This window comes from Psammomys obesus, unplaced genomic scaffold (assembly GCF_907164565.1).
Source record: "Psammomys obesus unplaced genomic scaffold, mPsaObe1.curated_primary_1811, whole genome shotgun sequence".
NCBI lineage: Eukaryota > Metazoa > Chordata > Mammalia > Rodentia > Muridae > Psammomys > Psammomys obesus.
Window position 1 is genome coordinate 27,395,133 of NW_026585797.1, and position 27,355 is coordinate 27,422,487.

Consider the following 27,355-nt stretch of genomic DNA (forward strand, 5'->3'; position numbering starts at 1 on the left):
CAACCTGTACTCCTGGCACTCAATGGGAAGAGATAGGGATCCGGGAGGATTTCCCCAGGAGAAGCAGATTAGCTTGACTAACTCCAAGACTGTTAGACCCTGAGTATCAATAAATAAAGTGTAAAGCCACCAGGAAAGACACCTAATGTCATCTGGGGTCTCTACATGTATATGCACATATATAAATACACAGGCATACAAAAAAATTCTCACCTTGTCCTTGAGAATGGAAAAAAAAAAAGAAAGAAATTTCATGCATGTGGTGGAACTGCCTTTGAGGGAAATTCCTGGTAGCTGTCTCTTATACCCCAACCAAGGACAATGCATGGAGAGGACCAAAAACCCAGGTCAGATGTAGACTCAGTCTTCAAGTGGGAACCTCGAGTAAGGGGAGCAGGGACTTTCTCTGGCATGAACTTAGTGGCAGGTGGCTCTCTGATCACCTTCCCCTGGGGGTGGGCAGTGCAGCCTTGCCAGGCCACAGAGGAAGACAATGCAACCAGTCCTGATGAGATTTGATAGGCTAAGGTCAAATGGAAGGGGAGGAGGAGCTTCCCTATCATTGGACTAAGGGAGAGGAATAGGGGGAGAAAAGGGAGGGAGGGTAGGGTTGGAAGGAGATGAAGGAGGGAGCCACAGCTGGGATACAAATTGAATAAATTCTAATAAATGATAATAATAATAAACAACAATAAAAATAATTATTAGGACCTTGAGCATCAATGGTAATAAGAGGACGAGTGTAGGGGGATAATGCTATGACATGGATGTTTCATTAAATTCTCACAAACCTCTGTAAGTTGTCTCGTAATTTGGTCTTAGATATGTGAGACCTGAACTGAGAAAGGAACTGTAGAATTTTTTTCAGCAGGCTGTATATTATACCTAGGCCTTGAGCAGAATTACAAAGCTACTTTTAAAAGAAGACCCATGTCTCCTATTTGCTTCACTTAAGATTTTGTTGTTGTTCATGGGGTAACTAGTTCATTAATTTGTTCATTATAATTTATTCACTTTATATCCCTCTTGTAGCCCCTCCTTGTCTGCTCCTATTCCCACCTACCGTTTTTCTCTTTTTACCCCATCCCCTTATCCTAGGCCTTAAAAAGGGAAGCCCTCTTCCCCTACCATCTAATTCTAGCCTATCAAGTCTCATTAGGACTGCCTGCATCCCCTCCCTCTGTGGCCTGGAAAGCACTCCCCCACCCCCACTAATGGGAAGTGATCAAATGCTGGCAATAGAGCTCATGCCAGAGACAGCCCCTGCTCACTTAGGTTTCTATGGAGTATTATTTATAGTAAATGAATAATCCTGCTTTACTTTTACATTTATTTGATATGTGTTTCTAAATTTTATCAATTTAGTTACTAAAGAAAGTATAGTTTGCTGGTAACTGTCATTTGCCTATGTTAATATACCAAGAAAAGAAATGTGGTACAGAATCTACAATCTACAAAGGAGTGAGTGGACTGACTCTACACATAAGAGCACAGATGACACCATTTGCTGTTCTGTTTTATTTATACCCAGTAAGCCAGCAATGAGGTCTGATAAAAGATCATGTTGTCCCATGGTTGGATTTTTAAACTTTGTTTGCAAAGTTTTATTGCACGTTGTGATAAAAGAGAACATGGCATAAATTCATCTGTTAGAGTGCTTGTGGATCTTCAAGTTATTCGGAATGAAAACAAGAGATTGTACTACTCTTGAAAACTGACTTAACATTCAACTGTGCCATCTGCTCTTTGCCAAAGATTTATTTTTGGTAGAATCCTAAAGTCAAACAATCCAATGTGATGGAAAACTAAGGAGACATTATTAATTTTCCATGTTTTGATACTTTACAAGAATATCAAGCCTTTATTTCTTACGAAGTAAATTTGCTATTCTACTTGTGAATCATTTATTAACAACGCATTTTCTAAACTTAATGACTTGGCCTCTGGGAAACATATACTCTCTTATGTCCTCATCTTCACGCTCACCACTTGCATTTTCGTGATTAATAATTAAATAGGACTTGTGTTCTAATTTTGAGTAACTTAATAATTTGTTTTGGATCTCTGAACAGTAATACTGTATATGAAATATTACATGAAGACCTTGAGCTCTTATTTTTTGCTTGAGAGGAATGATAGATTAAGCTATTCATTGTTAGGATTACTTGATTAGTAAATAATCATACTGTAACCAGTGTATCTACTAATAACAATGATCAATGAAATAAAATAAATAATACCTTCATAGCACTTAATCGGCATGTTAGCTGTGATGGGAAGAGGCATGCCACAATATGTAAATGAAATCTGAAATTTTAGCTCAAATTTTTCTTGTGATGTAGCTCTAATTCTGTAATTAACTTTTACTCCAATTTAGGTCATTATTAAAAAAAATGAAGTGATTTTTTTTTTCAAGTACTCCAATTTCTTTGATTTCCTCAGTGAAACTAGGCATCTTGGGTTCTCAGGTTACACGAATGGAGGAGAAAGCCTTTAGATCGAAACATACCACAAGCATATTTTCCCCTTACCATTTAGGGGAATACGTTAGATATTTGGAATGTATTTCAACTTTTAAATTATTAGTGTACTGTTTCATAAACACTTTCTTAAAGTTTTAGCTTTCACTTAGCTTTATTCATAAACCATAGACTAACATTAAAATTTCACTGCAATGATGGATGTTAAAGTCATAAAAATTAGTAAGCTTCCTTCAGCAATGGCCAAACACTTTAGAATTACAGGTAATTGAAATATTTTTTTCTCATATGTTTTTGGAAGTATTTCCCATTCTACTAAAAACTGAGAACCTAAAATTCAGCCTATGCATATTAAAATATTCTAAGTAGAGCATGTTAACTTGGCAGTTAGCGACAGTTCTTCATTCATTTAGTTTACTCCTTCATTTAATCCTTGGTTTCATTTCAATACTTATTTTCATTTAATTACTAGTCTTTGAGGACACAATTGTTATATTCTACTGTAGACTAAAAATAATGTGGAAATGAATAAATTCATCGATGCTGGTGAATCACGGGGCAGAGCACACTTGATGCTGAGGTTGTCAAGAATTGTCATGAGTGTATTAGAATGGAGTGAAAAAAAACTAAAGTCAGTCTTTGTAATAATAGCTGGAAGAGCCATTTTATCACTGAGAGATTATAATTCTTCAGATATGTGAAAATACATTCAATGATTACAGAGTAAAAGAGACATTTGTGTTCTGCACATGTGAAAACTATTATTAAATTAATTTAAATGTTTGTGTGTAACCAGCTCTCACTATGTTGCCCAAAGTGGATCCACCCTCTAGGGTTCTAATTATCCTTCTATTCTCAATGTACCTAGTTTTAACTTCTATAAATGCACAAGGGCACCTGGTTCTTGTCATTATTATTTTTAATCGAGATAGCAATCAGTCTAATTTGACTCATTAATATCTCTGTTTGCTAACTACATTTAGCTGAAACAAATTTATAATACAAAAAGTTACTATAACGAGAAACAAAATTATAATTCCCAATTACTTATCTGTATCTTTCTTTTTCCGTAGAAGATGAGTGACTAACCTGAGATTGGCCTTGCTCATGCGCATGCTCACTTCCTCCCCCCACTATGTGAAGAAACAAAGCTGAACGTTTTGAGACTAACGCAACTACCACCTTTTTTCTGTGGAAATTGAGTCAGGCTATGGGAAGATCAGTTGAAGAGGATGCTGAGTCTCCTCAGTGGTTCACTACAAGCCTATTTCCAAGGCTAGCCCAAAGAAAAGAGTGAAACTACTTTACTATAGAACATAAACACCTACAGCTCTTTCAGAATTAATCAGCCACCTGTGGCAACAACAAAATAATTGACATTTATTCTGACTTTCTGAGTGGAATATTAAATAAGCAGAAGAATAACAAAGTAAAAAGAAATAACTTTGATTTAAAATTGAGTTTGAACTCAGTGTATGCCCCTGGTTTAGATAATTACGCTTCCAGAGACCCCTTTATAACTGTCTTGCGAGCTATGGTGTGGGAATGGCTAACTTCAAAGTCTTCCTTACACCCCTAGATCCCACAATTATGATTCTCTGCATCTGCTTCTCTTATATCTGAACATCAGGGATTCTGACATTAACAAGGCATAAAATAAATGGAACAATGATAGAATCTGGAATCAATCTCATTTTCTTTCATTAATTAGCTGTTCCATGGGAAGTTATTTCTACTTCATATATTTGATATGAGAAAGAAAAAAACATTAATATTACCTTTATCATTTTTAATCAAAAGAATGTATAAAATATGTATTGGCTCCTATTCCTTGCTTTCCATCAAAGTGAATAGGCAAATGTATAATAACACATAGATATATTAGAGAAGAATTTTATCAGGAGCCAAAGAAACCATCCCAGAGACCTTATGGCTTTGGGAATGCTCTTTTAGTTAGGAAGGTGAAGTTTCTTGTGTTATACATATCTGAGAGAAAGTGGTGTAGCCCACATATGATAAATACGCCATGTCTCAAAAAATAAGTTTTTAAAGTATAAAGAACTCTAAGAATGAAGTAATTCATAGCTGTGTCATTGAGATAACCCAACAACTTCCCTGTGGGCCCACCGTGAGTGCACCTCTTTACATACGCACTGGAAAGCAAGGCAAGTGAGAGAAATGACCAAAGTACTTATTAACAATAGCAAGTAGCTTGGCAAATGTAAAATCTGCTCTTCCTACCCCACTACCCTCTGGATCTGTTCTCAGATTCCACCATACTTGTGAAAAAGTCATCATTGCTTTACTTTCCTCACTTACCACAGTATGTTTATTAGAAAAGACCCTTTAGCTCTACTGAAACATAGAGGGAACTAGCCACTCCTCTACAACTTGATTTCCATTGGCCATATGCTCAAAATTATCAACCCGTTATTCTGAATAACATTCTCTGTAACCACCCCTGGTGGCTCTGATGGTACGGCAGTTATTTGCATTTTGTTTATTGAATTGGATTTTTTTGAAATTAACACTAGAATCTCAGCTTTACTACCTAGAGAATTCATCTTCTTGTTCAGTGCTATAATTTTGCTTTAGTGAAGTGAGTGGTAAACAGTAGGCACTAAGTAAGTATTTGTTGCATGAATATGTGAGCCTCCGCAGTAGATCCCAATCTGCAGTCAGCAGCCTCTCTTACCTAGTTCGTTTCAGTATCGCCTGTTTGACTTCCTGTTGACTCTCTGTTTCAAAAAAACAAACAAACTTATTTTTGTTTATTTATTACATTTTAGAGAAGCTCCCTATCACACTATACTCTAAAAGGACTTCATATTGTTTTTTTAAAAGAATGCAACACCAAAAGATATCCCCAAAACACTTCCTGTGGCTTGTCTAATTTGAATGTAACACATACAAGTTAGCAGGCTTGTTTTGTGTTCGCCTCTAGCTCCTCCATTCAACTTTCTTTCAACTGTTCCCCAAGCCACTTTCAGCCTCGATACTCTTATGTTGATTGCCATGAATTTATGAGACTCGAAATAGTTGTTTTGCTTGCTGATGACAAGCCTTGCTCTATCATTAATGTAAGCGTCATGATCACAGCACTTTCTATGTTTGTATTTGATGTTTTTTATTGGTGTTATTATTTTCATATAAAGTCACAAAAACCTAGGTGAACTTTTTTATTACATTCACAATACTTTAAACACATTGATTTGCCCCATCACTAAGTTAAGGGAAATTTTTCTACTTGTTGCTTAGCTACTATAAGAAGTTTCTTCCAGGCAATTCCAGGCATTTTATAAATGAAAGAATCTCCATTGTAAACTATCTGGACCAAGCCGGCATCACTCTTCCGGGTTCTTTGTCTCAACCTTTCATGTATACATGCCTTGTCATATACATACATATATATGCATGTATATGTATGTATGATTTAAACACACGCGCACACACACACACACACACACACATATATATATATATATAAAATCACTGACAAATCAGTGTAAACCTTATGTATGCTGTGTGAAGTACACAGAAAAAAGACCTCATGAGTGAATAGATATGTGTTCATACCAGCTGAAATATAAATGTTTAAACTATTCAACTGATCATGTCCAAAATAAGTTATATGGCTTATATCACAAGCCTTGAAATACATTTTACATGCTAAAAACCTTTACCACTGACTGAAGGAGTACTTATTGCTTAAAGCAACCCGGGACATCAGTGTAAATCAACTGTATGATTCTGATAAGGGGCAAGAGGAAGCTTACTCTCCTTAAGATATTATATTTTTTTTCTTTTTCTTTCCCCATGGAAGCTGCCTTTGTGTCACTGTCTTTTGGGCTTGTATCTTCCACATGATTTTAGCTTTCTTTTTTCTTTATTCTTTCTCTTCCTCTTTCCTTTCCCTTCCTCTCTGGTTTTCTTTTACACCTCCAGGCCTCTTGTATGGGATTTCTGCTCTGAGGACCATAGGGCTGACCCTGGGGTTGAAAGGTAGTAGATCAAGGCGTGGTCCCCAACACATGCCATGCAGTGGCTTCCCTCCATAAGCAAGTGCTCTAGAAATCTAAAGCCGAGGACTGAGATATTCAGTATGGGATCCTGAAGGTCAAGGTGATCCTAGTGATCCAACTGACACATGGTATTACCATAATCACTTGCTCTAGCTAAAAATATGAACCAGTGTTCACTTGGTTTTATTAATCTAAAGTGTAAACTGCAGAACTCTCCCTAAAGCTACAAAAAAAAAAGGCTCCTGTATTTTTCAAAAGTGTAAATGAACGTTAACTCAGTGATTACTTAGCAGTGATTTTTATAGGTTTCCTAGCCAGAATCCACAACGACAGCCATCTATAGTTTGTAGGAGCAGTAGTCTTACCAAAGTTTTTGCTGTCATCTAATTTAACACTCAATACCTCAAGGAAAATTCGGTGGAAGCCTACAGCATAAGGTCTTTATGAGACCTTAGAGGGACTTTTTTTCTTAACTGTTGTTTGCCTCACGTATGGGGATGGTTTCTGTGGTCTACAAATGGTTTTCAACTGGGAACTATCATTCACTATGAATTAGACAGATTAAACTTTCATATAGTGAATTGTGCTTTCCTTCGTGCAATCTGAAATTAGCTCCTGACTTCACAGTTCACTTGAGAACGTGAGTCACCCCAGTCATCATTTTAGCAAAGAAAATGTTAATCACTTAGATTAGTATACTGCTATCTCTATACTATATCTTATAGACTCTTATTAATTTCAAAGCAAAAAATTATTTTGTGTGACACACACGCATACACACACACACACACACACACACACACACACAATTCTTCAATATTGGCAGCTTACACACAGGACTCTTACACATTACCAAGTTTGGCATCCTGCACAAGGTACAGTCTTGGCCACATTTTTGGACTACAGCTCCTATATGTTTACACCGAAGAAAAACTTCCCAGAAGGCTTTGTGTCAGTGATGCCAGTCCTTTCTTAGTCACAGCCAGTTCAAACAGAACACCAGATTCTTTTTAATCTTTTTTAAAATATATTTTTAATTTATATATTCACCTTATATCCTGATCATATCCTCCTTCCTCTTCTCTTTCCAATCCCTCGCTCTGACCTTCTTCCCTCTATCATCTCTCTATCATCTCTCCCCTCCTCAGAAAAGGTGAGCTCCCCAAGCCCCAGATTCTTATTTCAAAATAGCCCCCACAGAGTGCTTCAGAGACTCACAAACTTCCCTATAAAACTCCACATGCCCCGTCTCCATCATCTTCACTGCTCTCACCATTATATTCTAAGTTTCTATAATAGCTCATTAACCTATGAACACTCAATAGATTCAGAGTCCTTCCATAACCATCCTAACATATCACCAGGTCTGGAACAGCAATACCTTACTCCTGGTACTAATTTACGTCTTAGTTAGAGTTTCTATTGCTCTGATAAAACTTGGGGAAGGAAGAGTTCTATCTTGCATTTCCAGATCATGCATCATCCAGGAAGGAAGTCAGGAGAATTCAGGAACATGGAGGTGGAAAATGAGCAGAAGCCGTGGAGGAGAGCTACTTACTGGCTTCTCCTCCAAAGACTGCTGTTTTATATAATCCAGGACTAGCAGACCAGGGTTGGCACCACATTCAGTGAGCTGTGCCCTACGATATAACCCATTTCCCAGTGCCCTACAGGCTTGTGTACAGGAAATCTGATCAAGGTGTTTTCTCAGTTGAGGCTTCTCTCCCCAGGTACCTCTAACTTCTGTCAGAATTGTAAAAGAAAACATAGGCAGGACAATGTCTCATATTGGTAGAGGTAGAGATGAAACAGAGATAGATATCTTTTCCAGTATATATCACATTTGTTCATAACAATCCAGAAATTTAAGGAGGAGGCTTCATTCTTTGGATTCTCTTTCTTCACCTGAGCCCTTATAGACAGAGACCCTTTGCCAGCCCAAGGCCATTGATAAGCAACTTTTTTCACTGCAGTCTGAGCTTGCATTGATAACCAGGTCCATCCCACTGGAGCTGAATGTCACGATTTCACTTGATTCTGTTTTCACAACTATACTATGGGTATCATAGCTGTACATAATAAGCATCTTGTGAAGATTAAAAGCTTAGATACTGTTTGGTGGTGGTGTTGTACCCCTTTAATTCTGACATTAAGAAGGTAGAGTCACGTAGGTCTCCGTAAGTTATAGGCCAACCTGGTCTGCAGAGAGGGTTCCAGTACAGCCAGGGCTGCACAGAGAAACCCTGTCTCAAACAACAAACAAACAAACAAACAGAAAAAGCTCCAAGGCATGAAATACATATCATTCTTATAAAGTTGTAAGTGTGTATAAATGTCATGGAAAGATTAAATAGTCCAAGCTTCTTTTTGGTCCTCTTAACTAACCCCTTCCTTTTTGGATCACTGAAAAGGGAATTTCTATATTATCTATAAATTCTTATTCCTATGAGGAAAAATCAAAATATGGGCTTATATTCTCTGGGTATGTGGTCTGCATGCCATGCACTAGTCTACTTTGTTTTTTTTTTTTTTTCATACTTGAATATACTCATGAATTCAGTATAAAAGTAGCAAATAAAAGAAAATGGTGCAATGAGTGAAGGCTAAATCCTATTTAAAATGAGGCTCTGGGCCTGGGATGTGGTATGCAAAAAGACTCTGTTCCAGTTGCTAAACCATAATTTGCCACACAGGACTAATTTTGAAGAATTCTGAAACTGAAAACTTCCCCGTAAGCAGGCATATCTGCTGACATTCGATAATATCTAGTTGTCAGTGAAATTTTTGAAAGTACCCACGCCTGTGTCAGCTCCTAGATCAAAGCACACGGCAAGAGCTTAGCAGTTGGCAATTCATAATAAAAACTTGGTGCAAGCAATTCAGATGGCATCATGTGATAGTTAATATTTATGGTTCATGCCTTCATTGGTATTGGTTAATTAAAGAATTCGCTCAGGATGGAAGAGGACTTGGAAATGGCCGTGGGGCTTTTGTTGTTTCACTTGGTAATGAGCTCAGAGACTTGAGAGCACCTTTCAAGTTTCTATACAGTGAGTATATTTTACCTTTGGCTCATTATTTACTTAACTCCAGGTCATTTATTTTGGCAGAAGGAATGTACCTGTTCAATATCAAAAGGCCTATGAATTTTCACATTCTCTTATTGCCCTACCATATCATTTGAGAGATTTTGTTAAATGAAAAAAAAAATGATAATTTTCTGCAGATCACAATCCCCAGTCAGCTTCTAAGACTTGAGTTTCCATAATTTAAAGCGCACATTGAAAATAAATCGCTTTATTTGATCACATGTAGATTTCCCACTCCTGCAAACCAGTGGAGGTGTCTGACAATGTATACACATCTGTGGAAAATATTGTGCCCAGAAATAGCACGGAAGATAACAGTGAGGGCATAATCTTAAAGATGTCACCTCAGAACAGTTTTCTCACTGCATAAGAATATTAATTTATAACTCGGAATTATGAATTATGCATTCAGGAGATAGAACTAGCTATTTTGGTTATGGATGTTAAATTTATTAACGGTTTTTTTTTTCATCTTCTGCTTTGCATGCACAGGACAAAGCCCAGCCTTTCCACCACCATCAGTGACAGCACCAGCTTTCCGACCTGCTCTGTCACCACCGGCCCTTGAAGGCAAGTACCGAGCTTTGTAGTTCTCTTCTCCCACACAGATAGTTCCATTGTACATTAAAAAAAAACCACGAATATTAAAAAACAAAACAATGAGATTAACAAAACCTCAGATATCTTCTTACATCTTACATTTTAGTATTCATAAGGTAAAATTTTGTTTTCTTGAAGCTTCAATTGACGTCTTTTTAAAAAATAAAGTTTCTTCTTAGAATTTCATATGGTTGAACTTCAGCTGCTTGGTGGAAGACCAGTGTGCTGGTCAGAAACTAACATCAAAAATTTTCAAATAGGAACAGGGACTGTCTCTGACATAATCTGATTGGCCTGCTCTTTGAACACCTCCCCCTGAGGGGGGAGCAGCCTTACCAGGCCACAAAGAAGACAATGCAGCCAGTCCTGATGAGACCTGATAGACTAGGATCAGAAAGAAGGAGAGGGGGACCTCCGCTATCAGTGGACTTAGGGAGGGGCATGAGTGGAGAAGAGGAAGGGAGGGTGAGACTGGGAGGGGAGGAGGGAGGGGTTTATGGGGGATTCTAGTGAATAAAGTGTAATTAATAAAAATTTAAATAATTATTTTTCAAATATACCTTCACATTGGCAGTTTTACCATCTCTTACATAAGTTGGTGTTTCAAGACTCAGGTGGCAGCATCTGAATCTGAGCTCCAAATGTTAGAAAATATCCAAACCTGGAAGTTATTTAAATTGACCACTCATGAGCTCTGTCTTGTAGAGGTTATTAATATAGCATTGGCAGACAACATGTATGAAGCTGGTGCAGTTATATTTACTGGATGTAGTTAGTAGTTACTACTCACAATAAGTCTTCAAAAATGTAGCTTTTGAAAGGCAAAACACTCCAACAGAACAAACCAACATAAAACAGAGCAAAATAAGAGGAAAGAAAAATCACTGAAATCAGTTTTGCTGGAAATTTAGTCATTTCAAGTCTTATCTATTCATTATTTTCACTGTTTTTAAAGTAGATACCAACAATGGGATCATTAAGATATTTTAAGAATTATTAGAAAAGAACTAACTAATTAAAAAGATAATGCTCCTGCCAATCTAACTCAGTTTAGAGAAATCAATGCACAAGAATTAAAGTTAATGTAAAAGGTGGAAACCTTCCTCATCTCACCTTTCTACCTTTTATTTCCTGCACATTGAACAGACTTTGTACACAGACATCTCATTCTAATTATGCACATTCTGCCCACACTAACTAATAGCAGAGCATTGGCTCTGGTTTCTGGTCATGACATGGGCACACTGACGACACTTCATCAACAAAGTGACCTGTGGATAAAAGGGGAAGGAAGTGTCCAGAACACAGGTTCCAGATTATATGTTAGAAGAGACTCTAGGTAACCCCATTCCATCTGCCTCACCAGAGTCTGTTCTTGGTAAAGGATGGCCATAGATGACTGACCTGGGAGAACTCTACAAAGCATAATCCCATGTGGATAGGACTTGTTCTAGGTTGTACCCTGTAGGAGATGTGCTTAGGCATCACAATATGATGAGAATGAAAGACCTGAGTCATTGTGAAGCAGTGTGAGCTTAGAAGAGGGAACAACCTGATAGGAAGACATTTGAAGTTTGGAGCAAATTGATACAAAAACATTCAAAGGGTAGAGCACACAGTAATTTCTAGGCTAAGATAAGGATTAATTTTTATTGTTAAAGCTTTTTACACTACTGTATTGCATTGTTTTATCTATTTTTATATTTAACATCAGATCTGTATACTTCAGGAATGGTTGCATTTTCTAACTAACAAGATCCCACTGATAAATTTTGGTTATACATTCATATTTTATTCATTCAATAGAAAAATCTCAGCTACTGAGTAGCATTTTTTCCTTATGCTGTATTCTGACAACAGCATATGTTATGCTTGTACTTGGCAGGCCCCGTCCTGACCATGCTATGTTTGCTCTTTGCTCTCATCAATTCACATTGATTTAGAACGTGTTTACTCTACATGCATTCTATGGTTGGTATTCTGAAACCCTAAAAAGGTAGACTTTTTATAAATATTAACAATGAACAAACAAATATTTAAATTTTATTTCAACTAATGAGTAAATTTATTTTAACTAATAAGTAAGAAGGTAACCAGATTAGGATTGTCACCTTTGGTTTTTAGATGGATGCCAATGTGTTTTTTGTTAAAATCTAAACCCTTGACAGTGAGGATTCCATTGTCTCTTCTTCAGTATGTTTTAAAATATGAGGACACAGGCTTTATGCTTTAGTTCTGATATCAGATTTCATGCAGTTTTTTGATGCAAAGAATGTGTTTCTGTGGTAGTCAAGAATACTGTATTAATAATTCTCAGAACTGAAGGCACACACACGTATAAATTATGACTTTCAAATTTTAAATAAGATTCCCAACTAAACTGTCAGTCACAACTACATTAAACCCAAACTAGGAAACATAACTGGTTTTGTTTGTTAGAATGTATTAGTGAAAAGTTTATCAGTATCTTGCCCTGACTCCACAGATATTCCCAAGGGTTTAGAAAACACCACAAATACACTCAAAGGAGTAGAACACATTTCCTGCACTCCTCAGCTACAATGTGTCTTGTTTTGTCCACAGAGATCTTTTATGTGCTTATATTTCAGTGTGAATACCTCCACTAGAGAAAAATACTGAGGTCTCCACTAACTCCCATGTCTAAACTCACTTATTCCTCAAATTGCCTTCAAATCTTGTGTCTTTGTGAGTAAAGAAAAAAATGTGTGAAGATAACTTCATACTGATGTAAAGGTTGCCTTATCTTGTAATTCTGAAGGAAGGAAATTTAAGATTAGGAGACTAGCCCAGGCAAGTTCAGAAGAGGACAGTCTTCTAAGTATCTTTCTCTCTACTTGATCCCCAAAACAGAAAGAGTAAGCTCGAATGTCTCTCTTTCGATAGTGGTGACAAGTCTATGAATTCGGCCTATGTGAATGTATTCTCTTTGAGCCTACCTTATCAGATCTCATCAGGACTGGCTGCATTGTCTTTTTCTATGGCCTGGTAAGGATGCTCACATGTCAGGAAGAGGTAATCAAAGAGCCAGCCACTGAGTTCATGTCTGAGACAGCCCCTCTTCCCATTACTAGGGAACCCACTTGGAGACTGAACTACATCTGTGCAGGGGTCAAGGTCCTCTCCATGCCTGGTCCTTGCTTGGAGTATCAGTCTCAGAAAAGACACCTGGTCCCAGACTTTTTGGTTGTGTTGCTCTCCTTGTAGAGCTCCTGTCCTCTCCAGGTCTTTCTATTTCCTCCTTCTTTCCTAAGAGTCCCTGCACTCTGCCCAAAGTTTGGCTGTGAGTCTCAGCATCTGCTTTGATACACTGCTGGGCAGAGTCTTTCAGAGGTCCTCTGTGGTAGGCTCCTGTCCTGTTCCCTGTTTTCTCCCTCTTTCTATGTCCTTCCCATTTGAAAATGCTTTATTTTTAATAGCTACATTGAGGTTTGGTATTTCGCCATGGAAACTTAACACACGTGTTGACATTTTCAATCTGTAAGCCTTTTTAAACTTTAAGCTTTGTTAAAACAATTCAAATGTCTACTTCAAGAAAATGGAGTTACTTAAGTGGCTTTGAGAGGTCAGTTGTTTTGTGTTTTATTTCTATCACGTTTCTAGACTTTTATCATTTTATCATTTTCTGTACTTGCTTTTCATTGGTGCAAGTTAAAGGAGTTTATACTGAAGTTAAATAACAACCAAACTTTGAATTAGCTCAACAATCATTGCCTACCTTTAAATAAAAGAAAAACAAGCAACTTAAATCATTGAGAACTCGGAAACTCAACCCCTGTAAAACAAAAATAAGGAGAAAAATAATAGGTATATGTTTTTCACATGTGAACTTTAATAGTTCGAGTGACTTGGAATAATTTACAGACACTTCCAAGTGTCCATCTTCATGCGCAATGCTAACAGAACAAGGTATAGCTTATAAATCTTTGTGACATCTTAAATACCAATTTATTCTAAAAAGTTGGACACAAGTCAAACAATTCTGATTTCCCTACTTGAGGTGCTCTTTAATAATAAGATTATTCAAATATTTGGCTCAAATTAATCTCCTGGCAGAAGTCCATAAAACACCAAGAAGTAAATGTTTTGCCTTTCACCCTATCACCTGGGAAATTTTGTGTCATTTGTAAAATGGGATCCTGAAGAAATTCTGTCACAATTAAAGTATGATTAATTTGACAGTTCATCTCAGCATTCAATATTATGTTAGAATGAACAAAAAATTAATGGTATTTCAGGGTTGTGAGCCTTTTGCAAAGAGGAACTGCTTAGGAGGAGAGAAGCAGGGTCCTCTCGTTGAAGCTTCTGTCACTGAGAAACTCCCAAGAAGCATGCAACATCTAGCCAGGCTGAACTCAGTACCTTTGTTAAGCTTCTCAAATGCTCTGCCTACAACTTCATTAACATAATTGATTAGCAACTAGGACATCGTTAGTATTAATCAGTCTGTTTTTAGTGGAGCTGATTATGCCAGCCCTTCTGATGCACTATTTTGGTCTGGCACTTCCTGAGGAATAACTTGCAAGAAAATGGCTTCATGTGAAAAAGAAAAACTTGCAAGCAGCACTGAGGTAGGCAGCGTATGTTGGAGAATGTCGGTCAGTTTTGGAAGCAAGCTTGTGACGATTTCAGTGTTTCATAAGTAGTGCTTTTGATACAGAGACTGGATTATTAGATTTGGTCAAGGAGTTCAGAGACAGCTTAGAACTTTATCAACAGAAACCTAAACACTTGTCAACCTTGTGGCTGAAACCTTACACATCTATAAAGCTCTTTTAAAAAATACATCTTTGTACTTTTCACTTGCACTTGACAATGAGTTTCTTGCAGCACTTGTTATTGGGAGCGGCATAGTGCTTCATATCTCAGGCCACTCTTTACTGTCTCCAAGTTGTATCTTGCCTTCCTTTAATTATTATTATTTTTTTGGCACATTGTTCACCATAAAAAAGTTTTTAACGTTTTGAATCCTTGAATGCAAAGGGAATTGACTGTATATTAAATTATGTTCTCTTTGATTCGTAATAATATTCTTTATTTTTATATAATTCTTTATATTCTTATAATATATTTGCCTCAGGAATATTGGTTACAATAGCTTTAAAAGGATCTTACCTACTGATCAATTAAATAAATTATTTTGGTAATACTTGTAATATTATATTTAATTCTTGACATTGTAAACTATAATTAATTTTAAAACAGACCTAAAAGAGAACATTTATTTTCACAATCTTTTAAAGTCCATTAAATTTTGTTTTCACAGGGACAAAGAGGCCCACCGATTCATAGGGTCACTGTGATTATCCACAAATACGCAGAGCAGATTAGAATGAATAGTTTTTCTCATTCAAAATAAACTCTGTGATATTAAATCATGGGTGGTATTACAGCTTAGCATGGGAAACCTGTTACTCCAGAGTGCTGATGAGCAGTTCTATCAACCTCTCCTCCCAGGAATCCATTTCTCTGGAAGATTCAGACTTTCTCTACTTTAACAGAATTCTTAATAATTAAACAGGATAGCTTCAGGCAAAGTTGTTCCCTGTCACCTTAGTCACTAACAACGACAGAAAAAAAAATATTTCCCCAAATTCTTGATTAAACACAAATACAACATATGATCTCATTAATTTTTCAACAAATAATTGAGATTGTTTCTTCTTTTGTGTAAATCAACATAGCTCTCTGAAACCTCTAGTTTTCAGAATTGATTACTGAAGAATGGAAACATACTTTTAAACAGCTAATGGACATTTAATGAGAAATTACCAGGACATCTATATTGTGTAATAAGTGTGGAAGGAAGAAGTTAAATTATACTTGAATTACTTTTAAGCATCTCTTTATAAGTACACAATATTATAGTAGCAGCAAGATAGATAAATATCAAACATCTACATTGTTCCTAGATATACAATTAGTATTAAGTTTGATATAATTGTAAAAACTATAACTTCTATAACTTGTATGTAGACTAGAAAACAATAGAGAGAAAGCCAGAGTTACACAACACAATCTCAGCTGTGGTTTTAATCACTTGCATGATCTGAACTGAACAATTAATATGTTAAGACTTTCATATCTTCACTTAGGAACTGTGGAAGCTGGACTTAAGTGTTAATTGGAGTCTGTTTTGGCATCTCATTTCTACCTGCCTTTTTTTCTCACTCTCTGTCTCTCTATCTCATTTATCTATCTATCTATCTATCTATCTATCTATCTATCTATCTATCTATCTATCTATTTTGGGTTTTTTTTTTTTTTTTGATACAGGGTTTCTCTGTGTAACCTTGGCTGTCCTGGACTTGCTTTGTATACCAGGCTGGCCTCGAACTCACAGAGATCCTGCTGCCTCTGCCTCCCTGAGTGCTGGGATTACAGGTGCATGGCACCACCCCTGGCCTCTCTTTTGTTTTATTTCAGGCTGGTAGACTGGTACTAAATTGTCTTAATAACATATTGAAGTCTACACGGCTTTACTTTTTGATAACAGCCACTGTGGATGTGAAAGTACATCTACGATGACTATAGAGATGTTGTTTGCAAGAGTAACTATGAAGCATTATTTGAGAAATACGAAAGAGTGCTGTGTAGATCATAAAGGTTGTATTAGGTGAGAGAAGGTGAGCTACGAAAGCAGGAGTTTAACTGCTCTGTACTAGATCAGAAGCAGTGCGTAGTTAGATGTACGTAGATACAGAGGGAAATGGAACATCATATACAGTTTAATATAGTTTTACCGTAGGATGCATTATAGTGCAATGTTCCATGGACGTTACTAATATCTTACTCACAGACTCATTACACTGAAGAACTTGGTCACCTCAGCTTTTATGTAAGATATAACCTGTGAAGTACAAACAACAAAGTAATGAAACAGGAATTTGGTCCCTGATTTATTAATTTATTAATTCAATGATATAACAGGTTTTATTCAATGTAGACCAGTATGCTTTTTTTTTTGTATTGTAGTGAAATAAACTCAGAATTTATTAGTAATGTTTTTGAATGGAACTGAAATTTAGTTATCCATAATGATAAAATGCTTAAACCCAAGTACTTTACCTTCTACTTAAGTTAGAAGAACCTCATACTTTAAGCATCCCACTCTATGGGTGTAATTGGAAGAATAAATTATTTGCTAGCATAGTTGGGATTTAACCATTAGTTTTTATTATTATCATTATTGTCATTTTTTCACAAGAAAGTTTCTTAGGTATAAGTATCCATTAATCTTATACTAACTATGTTAGTTTGTATAAAAGACAAAAGACAAATTGCATTTTCAACATTTATTAAAACAAAACTATTTTTAGTACAGTATGGAGACATACATTTAGTATACTTTGTTGCTAAAAAATGACATTTTAAACTTCTTCCAATCCTGAGCTGTTTAAAGCAATTGTACAGAGTAGAATGATTCAATTTTTGTGAAGAATTACTGGGTAAACAATATAAAAGATGAATTGATGATAAATAGTTTTGAGGTTTTAAATGGTAAGACATATCTAGGAGACCATTGCTCCAGGGTAAACTTGTACTTTTAGTCTGAAGGGTTACATTTACAGTAAAAACAACTCCAGGAATTGAATGTGATGCAATAATTTTGCAGAGAAGATCAGAAAAATCAAGGAAATTGGCTACGATAGCACAGATCTAAAAATGGCATAATTGTAATTTGAGGCCAGGTGTCTGTTAACCAGGCTCAGTGCCTTTCCCATTATCTCCGAATGGCAATTAAATGTTAGGAATCCATATAATTGCAAAGGCTCTTATCTGACTTGTGTAAATGAGTGACATTAGGAATGAGAACAGGTTTCAGGGGGGTAATAAGATAAATTCTGATCTTGCTGGATATATCATGGTACCGGAGACACTCAACTATGTGAATTCATGCGCATAAAGAATGAAATATTTATGAATGTCTGAGCACGGTTATAGTAGAGCACTCCAGACATTGCTTAAACTGGAAACTCATATCAACCTTTAGCCTAAAGAGGAGGGGAAGTGGAGGTATTTGCAGTACCAGAGAAATTTGTGACTAAGAAAGAGATGCAAAATTTGCATATTTGCATGCTATGACCTTCAGTAAGGGAGCATAACTATCTATGTTGCAAATGATGAATAGAATAATCTCAGTAAAAAAAGCAAAGGAATAAATGTTCAGTCATTTCTCTTTTCTACATGAACTTTCTGTCTCCATCTCTCTGTCTTTCTCTCTGTTTTGTTTGTTTGTTTGTTTGTTTGTATGTTTTAAGGCAGACTCTCTCTGCATTGCCCTGGCTGTCCTGGAACTCAGTACGTAAACTAGTCTGGACTCAACTCACTGAGATCCACCTGCCTATTCCTCACAGTGCTGGAAGGAAAGGTGCTGTGCACTGCCACACCCCACACTTTCTATCCTCCCTTCATATTTTGCCAGAAGTCTTGAACTACCAACAGTCAGAAGACTTGGACATTGACTGTTATCACACATATAAAAGTCACTGTGGAGACTGGACCTGGAAAGTACATGAAAATTTTGCTATATTTTGGGCAGACAATTGAGCTTAGTTTACACAAGTGAAAACTCCCTATTGGAAAATGCTGAGTTATAGGAGTGTGCAGAAAGAAAGATGGTACAGATATTGGAGTTAGCAGCTTAACTTAACACAACATTTCTTGAAGAATACTATGAAGAGCTTCCGTCTATGACAGTATTGGTGGATCAAATGTTATCAAGACACAATATTTTTGGAGAACACAATAGTATTGCAGTTCTACATCTTCACAGAATAAAGAGCCTCTGGATTTGGGGGAAAAGAACTAAATCTCTCAACCCAGTTATTCTCTATTTCTTTATCCAGATAAACAAGCACTTCAAATAACATTTATCAATCACCTGTGGGACAAATTGTCTCCAAAACACTCATATAAAGCTTAACTACACATGCACGTACAAAGTAGGTTAATCATGGATAGGAGTCTTCTGAGTAAACAGAGTACACCTGAGAAATAAAATGTGAGGAAAAATGTTGACTTAATCCAGATTTTCCAGAGAATCAGAACCAAAACTCTCCCTGGAAATGTACTTAATCATCACTACAGCTAACATATATTTATCATCTAGCTAGCTAGCTAGCTGTCTGTCTGTATGTCTGTCTATCTACCTATCTTCACCCTATCTGTATATATATAGAGAGGATTAATTTTAAAGTCCTTGAAAATATGAATGCTTGCAAGTTCTAAGTGTATAGCACTTATAGGCAAACTAGGTTTCCAGGGAAATTTAATGTTTAATCTTTGAGTCTAAAGGAGTGTGGCAATAAAATTCCCACTTCAAGAGACTGTAGACATTTTCACTTAAAACAGTTTTTGATAGGGGAGGTTCTCCTCTCCTTTCTGATCTTAGTCTATCAGTTCTCATCAAAAGTGGCTGCATTGTCCTCTACTGTGGCCTGGTAAGGCTGCTCCCCCCTCAGGGGGAGGTGATCAAAGAGCAGGCCATCAGATTATGTCAGAGGCAGTCCCTATTCCCATTACTATATAACCCACTTGGACACTGAACTGCCATGGGCTACATCTGTGCAGGGGTTCTAGGTTATCTCCATGAATAGTCCTTGGTTGGAGTATGAGTCTCTGGGAAGTTCCCTGTGTTCAAATTTTCTTGTTCTGTTGCTCTCTTTGTGGAGACCCTGTCCTCTCCAGCTCTTACTATTTCCCACTTCTTTTTTTTTATTAATTACACTTTATTCATTTTGTATCCCCCCCATAAGACCCTCCATCCTCCCCTCCCGATCCAACCCTCTCTCCCCTTTCTGCATGCATGCCACTCCCCAAGTCCACTGATAGGGGAAGTTCTCCTCTCCTTTCTGATCTTAGTCTATCAGTTCTCATCAAAAGTGGCTGCATTGTCCTCTACCATGGCCTGGTAAGGCTATTCCCCCTCAGGGGGAGGTGATCAAAGAGCAGGCCAATCAGATTATGTCAGAGGCAGTCCCTATTCCCATTACTATGTAACCCACTTGGACACTGAACTGCCATGGGCTACATCTGTGCAGGAGTTCTAGGTTATCTCCACAAATAGTCCTTGGTTGGAGTATGAGTCTCTGGGAAGTTCCCTGTGTTCAAATTTTCTTGTTCTGTTGCTCTGCTTGTGGAGTTCCCGTCCCCTCCAGCTCTTACTATTTCCCACTTCTTACATAAAATTCCATTCACTCTGCCCATCAGTTGGCCATCAGGCTCAGCATCTGCTTTGACAGTCTATACTGCAGAGGCTTTCAGAGGCCCTCTGTGGCAGGTTCCAAGGTCGTTTCCTGTTTTCTTCTGGCTTACAGAGGCCCTCTGTAGCAGATTCCGAGGTTGTGTCCTATTTTCTTTTCCTTCTGATGTCCATCCTCTTTGCCTATCAGGATGGGGATTGAACATTTTAGCTAGGGTCCTCTCTTTTGCTTAGTTTGTTTAGATGTACAGATTTTAGTGGGTTTATTCTATGTTGTAGGTTTATATGAGTGAGTATATACCATGCGTGTCTTTTTGCTTCTGGGACAACTCACTCAGGATGATCCTTTCCAGGTCCCACCATTTACCTGCAAATTTCATGATTTCTTTATTTTTCATTGCTGAGTAATACTCCATTGTATAGATGTACCACAGTTTCTGCATCCATTCTTCAGTTGAGGGGCAACTCGGTTGTTTCCAGCTTCTGGCTATTACAAATAAAGCTGCTACAAACATGGTTGAGCAAATGTCCTTTTTGTGTACTTGAGCCTGTTTTGGGTATATGCCTAGGAGTGGTATGGCTGGATCTTGAGGAAGCACTATTCCTAGTTGTCTGAGAAAGCGCCAGATTGATTTCCAGAGTGGTTGTACAAGTTTACATTCCCACCAGCAGTGGAGAAGGGTTCCCCTTTCTCCACAACCTCTCCAGCATGTGTTGTCCCTTGAGTTTTTCATCTTGGCCATTCTGATGGGCGTAAGGTAAAATCTCAGGGTTGTTTTGATTTGCATTTCCCTAATGGCTAATGAGGTTGAGCATTTCTTTAAGTGCTTCTCTGCCATTCGATATTCCTCTACAGAGAATTCTCTCTTTAGCTCTGTTCCCCATTTTTTTAAGTGGATTACTTGGTTTGTTGCTTTTCAGCTTGTTTAGTTCTTTATATATATTGGATATGAGTCCTCTGTCAGATAAAGGGTTGGTGATGATTCTTTCCCAATCTGTAGGCAGTCGCTTTGTTTTGATGACGGTGTCCTTTGCTTTACAGAAGCTTTTCAATTTCATGAGGTCCCATTTATTGATTGTTGCTCTTAGAGCCTGTGCTGTTGGTGTTCTGTTCAGGAAGTTTTCTCCTGTACCAATGAGTTCTAGGGTATTCCCCACTTTTTTTTCTAGCCGATTTAATGTGTCTGGTTTTATGTTGAGGTCTTTGATCCACTTGGACTTCAGTTTTGTGCAGGGTGATAAGTATGGATCTATTTTCATTTTTCTACATGTAGACATCTAGTTGGACCATTTGTTGAAGATGCTATCTTTTTTCCATTGTATGGTTTTGGCATCTTTGTCAAAAATCAGGTGTCCGTAAGTGTGTGGGTTTATTTCTGGGTCTTCTGTTCGATTCCATTGATCCACCATTCTGTTTCTATGCCAGTACCATGCAGTTTTTATAACTGTTGCTCTATAGTACAGCTTGAGATCAGGGATGGAGATACCTCCAGAAGATCTTTTATTGTAGAGGATTGTTTTAGCAATTCTCGGTTTCTTGTTATTCCATACAAAGTTGAGAATTTTTCTTTCCAGGTCTGTAAAGAATTGTGTTGGCAATTTGATGGGAATTGCATTAAATCTGTAGATTGCTTTTGGTAAGATGGCCATTTTTACTATGTTAATCCTGCCAAGCCATGAGCATGGGAGATCTTTCCATCTTCTCAGATCTTCCTCTAATTCTTTCTTCAGAGACTTGAATTTTTTTTCATACAAGTCTTTGACTTGGTTGGTTAGGGTTACACCAAGGTACTTTATGTCAAATGTGGCTATTGTGAATGGTGTTGTTTCTCTAATTTCTTTCTCAGCCCTTTTGTCTATTGTATACAGGAGTGCTACTGATTTTTTTGAGTTAATTTTGTATCCGGCCACTTTGCTGAAGGTGTTTATCAGCTGTAGGAGTTACCTGGTAGAATTTTTGGGGTCACTCATGTATACTATCATATCATCTGCAATTAGTGATAATTTGACTTCTTCCTTTCCCATCTGTATCCCTTTGATCTCCTTCAACTGTCTTATTGTTTTAGCAAGGATTTCCAGCACTATGTTAAAGAGATATGGAGAGGGGGGGGGCAGCATTGTCTTGTCCCTGATTTCAGTGGGATTGCTTTAAGTTTCTCAGGCTTGCTGTATATCGTCTTTACTATGTTTAGATATGTGCCTTGTATCCCTGATCTCTCCAGTACTTTAAACATGAATGGATGTTGGATTTTGTCAAATGCTTTTTCAGCATCTAGGGAGATTATCATGTGGTTTTTTTTCTTTCAGTTTGTTAATATGGTGGATCACATTGATGGATTTCCATATATTAAACCACTCCTGCATACCTGGGATGAAGCCTACTTGGTCATAGTGGATAATATCTGTGATGTGTTCTTGTATTCGTTTGCAAGTATTTTGTTAAGTATTTTTGCATCAATGTTCATTAAGGGAGATTGGCCTGAAATTCTCTTTCTTTGTTGAGTCTTTGTGAGGTTTAGGTACCAAGGTGACTGTGGCTTCATAGAATGAGTTTGGTAATGTTCCTTCTGTTTCTATTTTGTGGAATAGTTTGAAGAGAATTGGAGTTAGCTCTTCTTTGAAGGTCTGGTAGAATTCTGCACTGAAGCCATCTGGTCCTGGGCTTTTTTTTGGATGGGAGACTTTTGATGACTGCTTCTATTTCTTTGGGGGATATAGGACTATTTAATTGATTTACCTGGTCCTGATTCAGCTTTGGTAAGTCAAATCGATCAAGAAAATTGTCCATTTCATTTAGATTTTCAAATTTTGTGGCATATAGACTTTTGAAGTAAGTTCTAATGATTGTTTGGATTTTCTCAGTGTCTGTAGTTATGTCCCCCTTTTCATTTCTGATTTTGTTGATTTGGGTGGTGTCTCTCTTCCTTCTAGTTAGCTTGGCTAAGGGTTTGTCGATCTTGTTGATTTTCTCAAAGAACCAGCTCTTGGTTTCATTGATTCTTTGAATTGTTTTATTTGTTTCTAATTGATTGATTTCAGCCCTGAGTTTGATTATTTCCAGCCGTCTACTCCTTTTTGGTGTGTCTGCTTCTTTTTCTAGGGTTTTTAAGTGGGCCATTAAGTTGCTTGAATGAGCTGTCTCGAATTTCTTCTTGAAGGCACTTAGTGCTATGAACTTTCCTCTTAGCACTGCTTTCATTGTGTCCCACAAGTTTGGGTATGTTGTGTCTTCATTTTAATTGAGTTTTGGAAGACTTTAATTTCTTTCTTTATTTCTTCCCTGACCCAGCTGTCATTTAGTAAGAAGTTGTTCAGTTTCCATGTGTGTGTAGGCTTTTTGCTATTTCTGTTGTTGTTGAAGTCCAGCTTTATTCCATGGTGATCAGACAAGATACAAGGGATTATTTCAGTCTTCTTGTATCTGTTGAGGCTTGCTTTGTGACCAACTATATGGTCTATTTTGGAGAAGGTTCCATGAGGTGCTGAGAAGAAGGTAAATTCTTTTGTGTTTGGGTGTAAAGTTCTGTAAATGTCTGTGAGGTCCATTTGATTCATGACCTCTGTCAGAGATATTGTTTCTTTGTTTAATTTCTGTTTTGTTGACCTGTCCTTTGTTGAGAGTGGGGTGTTGAAGTCTCCCAGTATTAATGTGTGGGGATCTATATGTGGTTTAAATTTTATCAATGTTTCTTTTACAAATGTGGGTGCTCTTGTATTTGGGGCATAATTGTTCAGGATTGTGATGTCTTCCTGGTGGAATTTTCCCTTGATGAGTATGACGTGTCCTTCCTCATCTCTTTTTATTAATTTTGGTTGAAAGTCTATTTTATCAGATATTAGAATGGCTACTCCTGCTTGTTTCTTGGGTCCATTTGCTTGGAAAGTCGTCTTCCAACCTTTTACCCTCAGGTAATGTCTATCTTTGTGCCTTAGGTGTGTTTCTTGTATGCAACTGATTGCTGGGGTTTTTTTTACGTATCGATTCTGTTAATCTGTGTCTTTTTACTGGAGAGTTGAGTCCATTGATGTTGAGAGAGATTAATGAACAGTGGTTGTTAGATCCTTTGATTTTGATGTTGGCTGTGTTCATAAAGTTGCGTGCTTGGTTGCTTTTTGTTTTACTGTAGTAAGGTTAATTATTTTCCTGCTAATTTCTTGGGTTGTATTTTCCCTTCCAGTGTCTTCTGTAATGCTGGATTTGTGTGTAGGTATTGTTGAAATTTGTTTTTGTCATTGAATATCTTGTTTTCTCCGTCTATGAGGACTGAGAGTTTTGCAGGGTATAGTAGCCTGGGTTGACATCTGTGTTCTCTTAGGGTCTGCATGATATCTGTCCAGGCCCTTCTGGCTTTCATAGTTTCTGTTGAAAAGTCAGGTGTGATTCTAATGGGTTTGCCGTTATATGTTATTTGGCCTTTTTCCCTTGCAGCTTTTAGTATTTTTTCTTTGTTCTGTATACTTACTGTTTTGATTATTATGTGGCGGGAGGATTTTCTTTTCTGGTCAAATTTGTTGGGTGTTCTGTAGGCCTCATATATCCTTATTGGCTTCTCCTTTAACTTGGGGAAATTTTCTTCAATGATTTTGTTGAAAATATTTTCTGGGCCTTGGAGAAGGGAGTCTTCTTTTTCCTCTATTCCTATTATTCTTAGGTTTTGTCTTTTCATATTGTTTTGGATTTCTTGGACGGTCTGTGTGAGGAATTTTTTGGATTTAACATTTTCTTTGACAGATACATCGATTTCTTCCATTGTATCTTCTACACCTGAGATTCTTTCTTCCATTTCTTGTATTCTGTTGGTTATGCTTACCTCTGTAGTTCCTGTTTTCTTCCCTAAATTCTTCCTCTCCATTATTTCCTCCATTTGTGTTTTCTTTAATTTTTCTAGTTCTATCTTCAGGTCTTGAGTTGTTTTGTTTACTTCCTTCACCTGTCTGCTTGTATTTTCCTCTTTTTCTTTTAGTTCCTTCAACTCTGTCTCTTTTATTTCTTTCAGTGATTTAATTATTTCTTCTCTGAAGGCCACAAGCTGTTTGGCTGCATCTTCCCGTATTTCTTCACGGATGGCCCTAATTTGCTTGTCTTTATCTTCCTCCATTTCTTTACGGATAGCCATGATCTGTTTGGTTTTATCTTCGTCTAATTCTTTATGTATTTTATCTGTTTCCTCTATTATTCTCTTCATCAACATAGATGTAAGGTCATCTTCTTGATTTTCTATTATGCTGCATTGTTCAGGGCTGTTCGCCTCTGGATGGCTGGGTTCTGGAGATGCCATATTGCTCTGTCTTTTGTTGGTTGAGCCTTTAAGCTGACCTCTACCCATTGGGCTGATTTAGGTGTTGGCTGTTAGTTTCTGTGCTTCCTGGAGTCCTGAGGTAGGGAGTATCCCCTTGGCCGGAAGATGATTTTTCCTGAAGGAGTCCTTCTCTGCTTTTTGGTTATGGTCACTGTATGGCCAGTGTTAGTCCGGAGTTGCCACTGCTCACCTCAGGTTTATAGCCCTGAGTAGTAGCTGTGGTCTATGTTAGGCAGGGGGGGATCTCCTCTTACCCATAAAATTTCTCAAGACAGAGGCCCTCTGTGGTAGGTTCCTTGTTTGTTTCCTGTTTTCTTCTTCTGGCTTTCAGAAGCCCTCTGTAGAAGGTTCCTAGGTTGTTTCCTGTTTTCTTCTTCTATTTGGGGGGTGGCATGCATGCAGAAAGGGGAGGGAGGTGGGATCGGGAGGGGAGGAGGGAGGGGCTTATGGGGCGATACAAAATGAATAAAGTGTAATGAATAAAAAATTAAAAAAAAAAAAAGAACCACTTGGGAGAGGGCCTCTTTGGCACGGGAGTCACCTTGTCATTCATTAGTGACACTTCGGGAAAAATAAAATAAAAACAGGACAAACCCTTAAAAAAAAAAAACAGTTTTGAAAGACATTCTGTTAACAGGCAGAGGTCCATCCCATCCATATCATAAAGATGGTTCACTTCACCCAGTTAACTGCTTCAAATTGGATCATAGAAATAGCTAGATTGGCTCTTCTCTTCTCTTTGCAAAGTTAATTCATCAAATTAACTAGGAGGCAATTTGAGAAGGACTAGGGATATAACTCAGAGAGACATTTTCCTAATACACACAGAGCCTTGGATTCAAACCTAGCACCATATTACTAAATGAAACAGAAATACAGAAAAAGAAAGTGAAAAATAAAACACAAAGAGAAAGGTAAGAATAAGATAATGTAAAGCGAGAAAAGTTACAAAAGTTGCAAGAGCTGCAGATATGGATACAGCACAGACCAAACAACAACTTTAATAGGAAATGATCATACCTACACTTGACTGCACAGGTGGGAGTGAACTGAAAGCCCAAACATAAAACTGATTCATTATACTTAGCTCTTCTTGACCGCTATGCGCATGGTGGTGATTTTAAACTAAATTATATTAAAAGTTGAAACTTTTATCATGTTTTATACCATTATGTTACCCTGTAACTCTGAAACAAACTGTGGGCTGATGAGTACTACCAAATGAAAATGCAGCTTACCTTCTGAGGCTTAATGCTCCCAATATTTCAGAGCTGATCATTTTATAAACATTACGCAGGGAGTGTACATTTACAGAGAACTGTATTAGAAATTTCAGCAACTTCTGGTATTAGTGGAGTATAATCATTGTCTACTTGCTAAAACTAAGAAAATAACACTAGTATAGCCATATTAACTGCACTGAATATTCATTTAGCTTTCATTTCAGATGATAAAAAATAATGCTTATATTGTTGTAAGAGTAATGAATGAGCGATACACAGCTTGTTCTCACCCACTCTAGATTCCAAACAGCATTCTAGATTTTCTTAGTCAATTTTGATTATTTTGTGTTTTCAGAATATTTTTCTAAGCACAATAATAATAATAATAATAATAATAATAATAATAATAATAATAATAA

General features: G+C 37.2%; 1 protein-coding gene across 1 annotated transcript in view; it reads left to right on the plus strand.

Moving 5' to 3' along the window:
- The window catches only part of Trdn (triadin), a 350,576-nt gene that overhangs the window by 125,952 nt on the left and 197,269 nt on the right, over nucleotides 1-27,355 (plus strand). Inside the window, exon 10 of the mRNA XM_055599238.1 lies at nucleotides 10,084-10,161. Within this exon, the coding sequence (XP_055455213.1) occupies nucleotides 10,084-10,161 (78 nt within the window). The remainder of the gene's footprint in view (nucleotides 1-10,083; nucleotides 10,162-27,355) is intronic.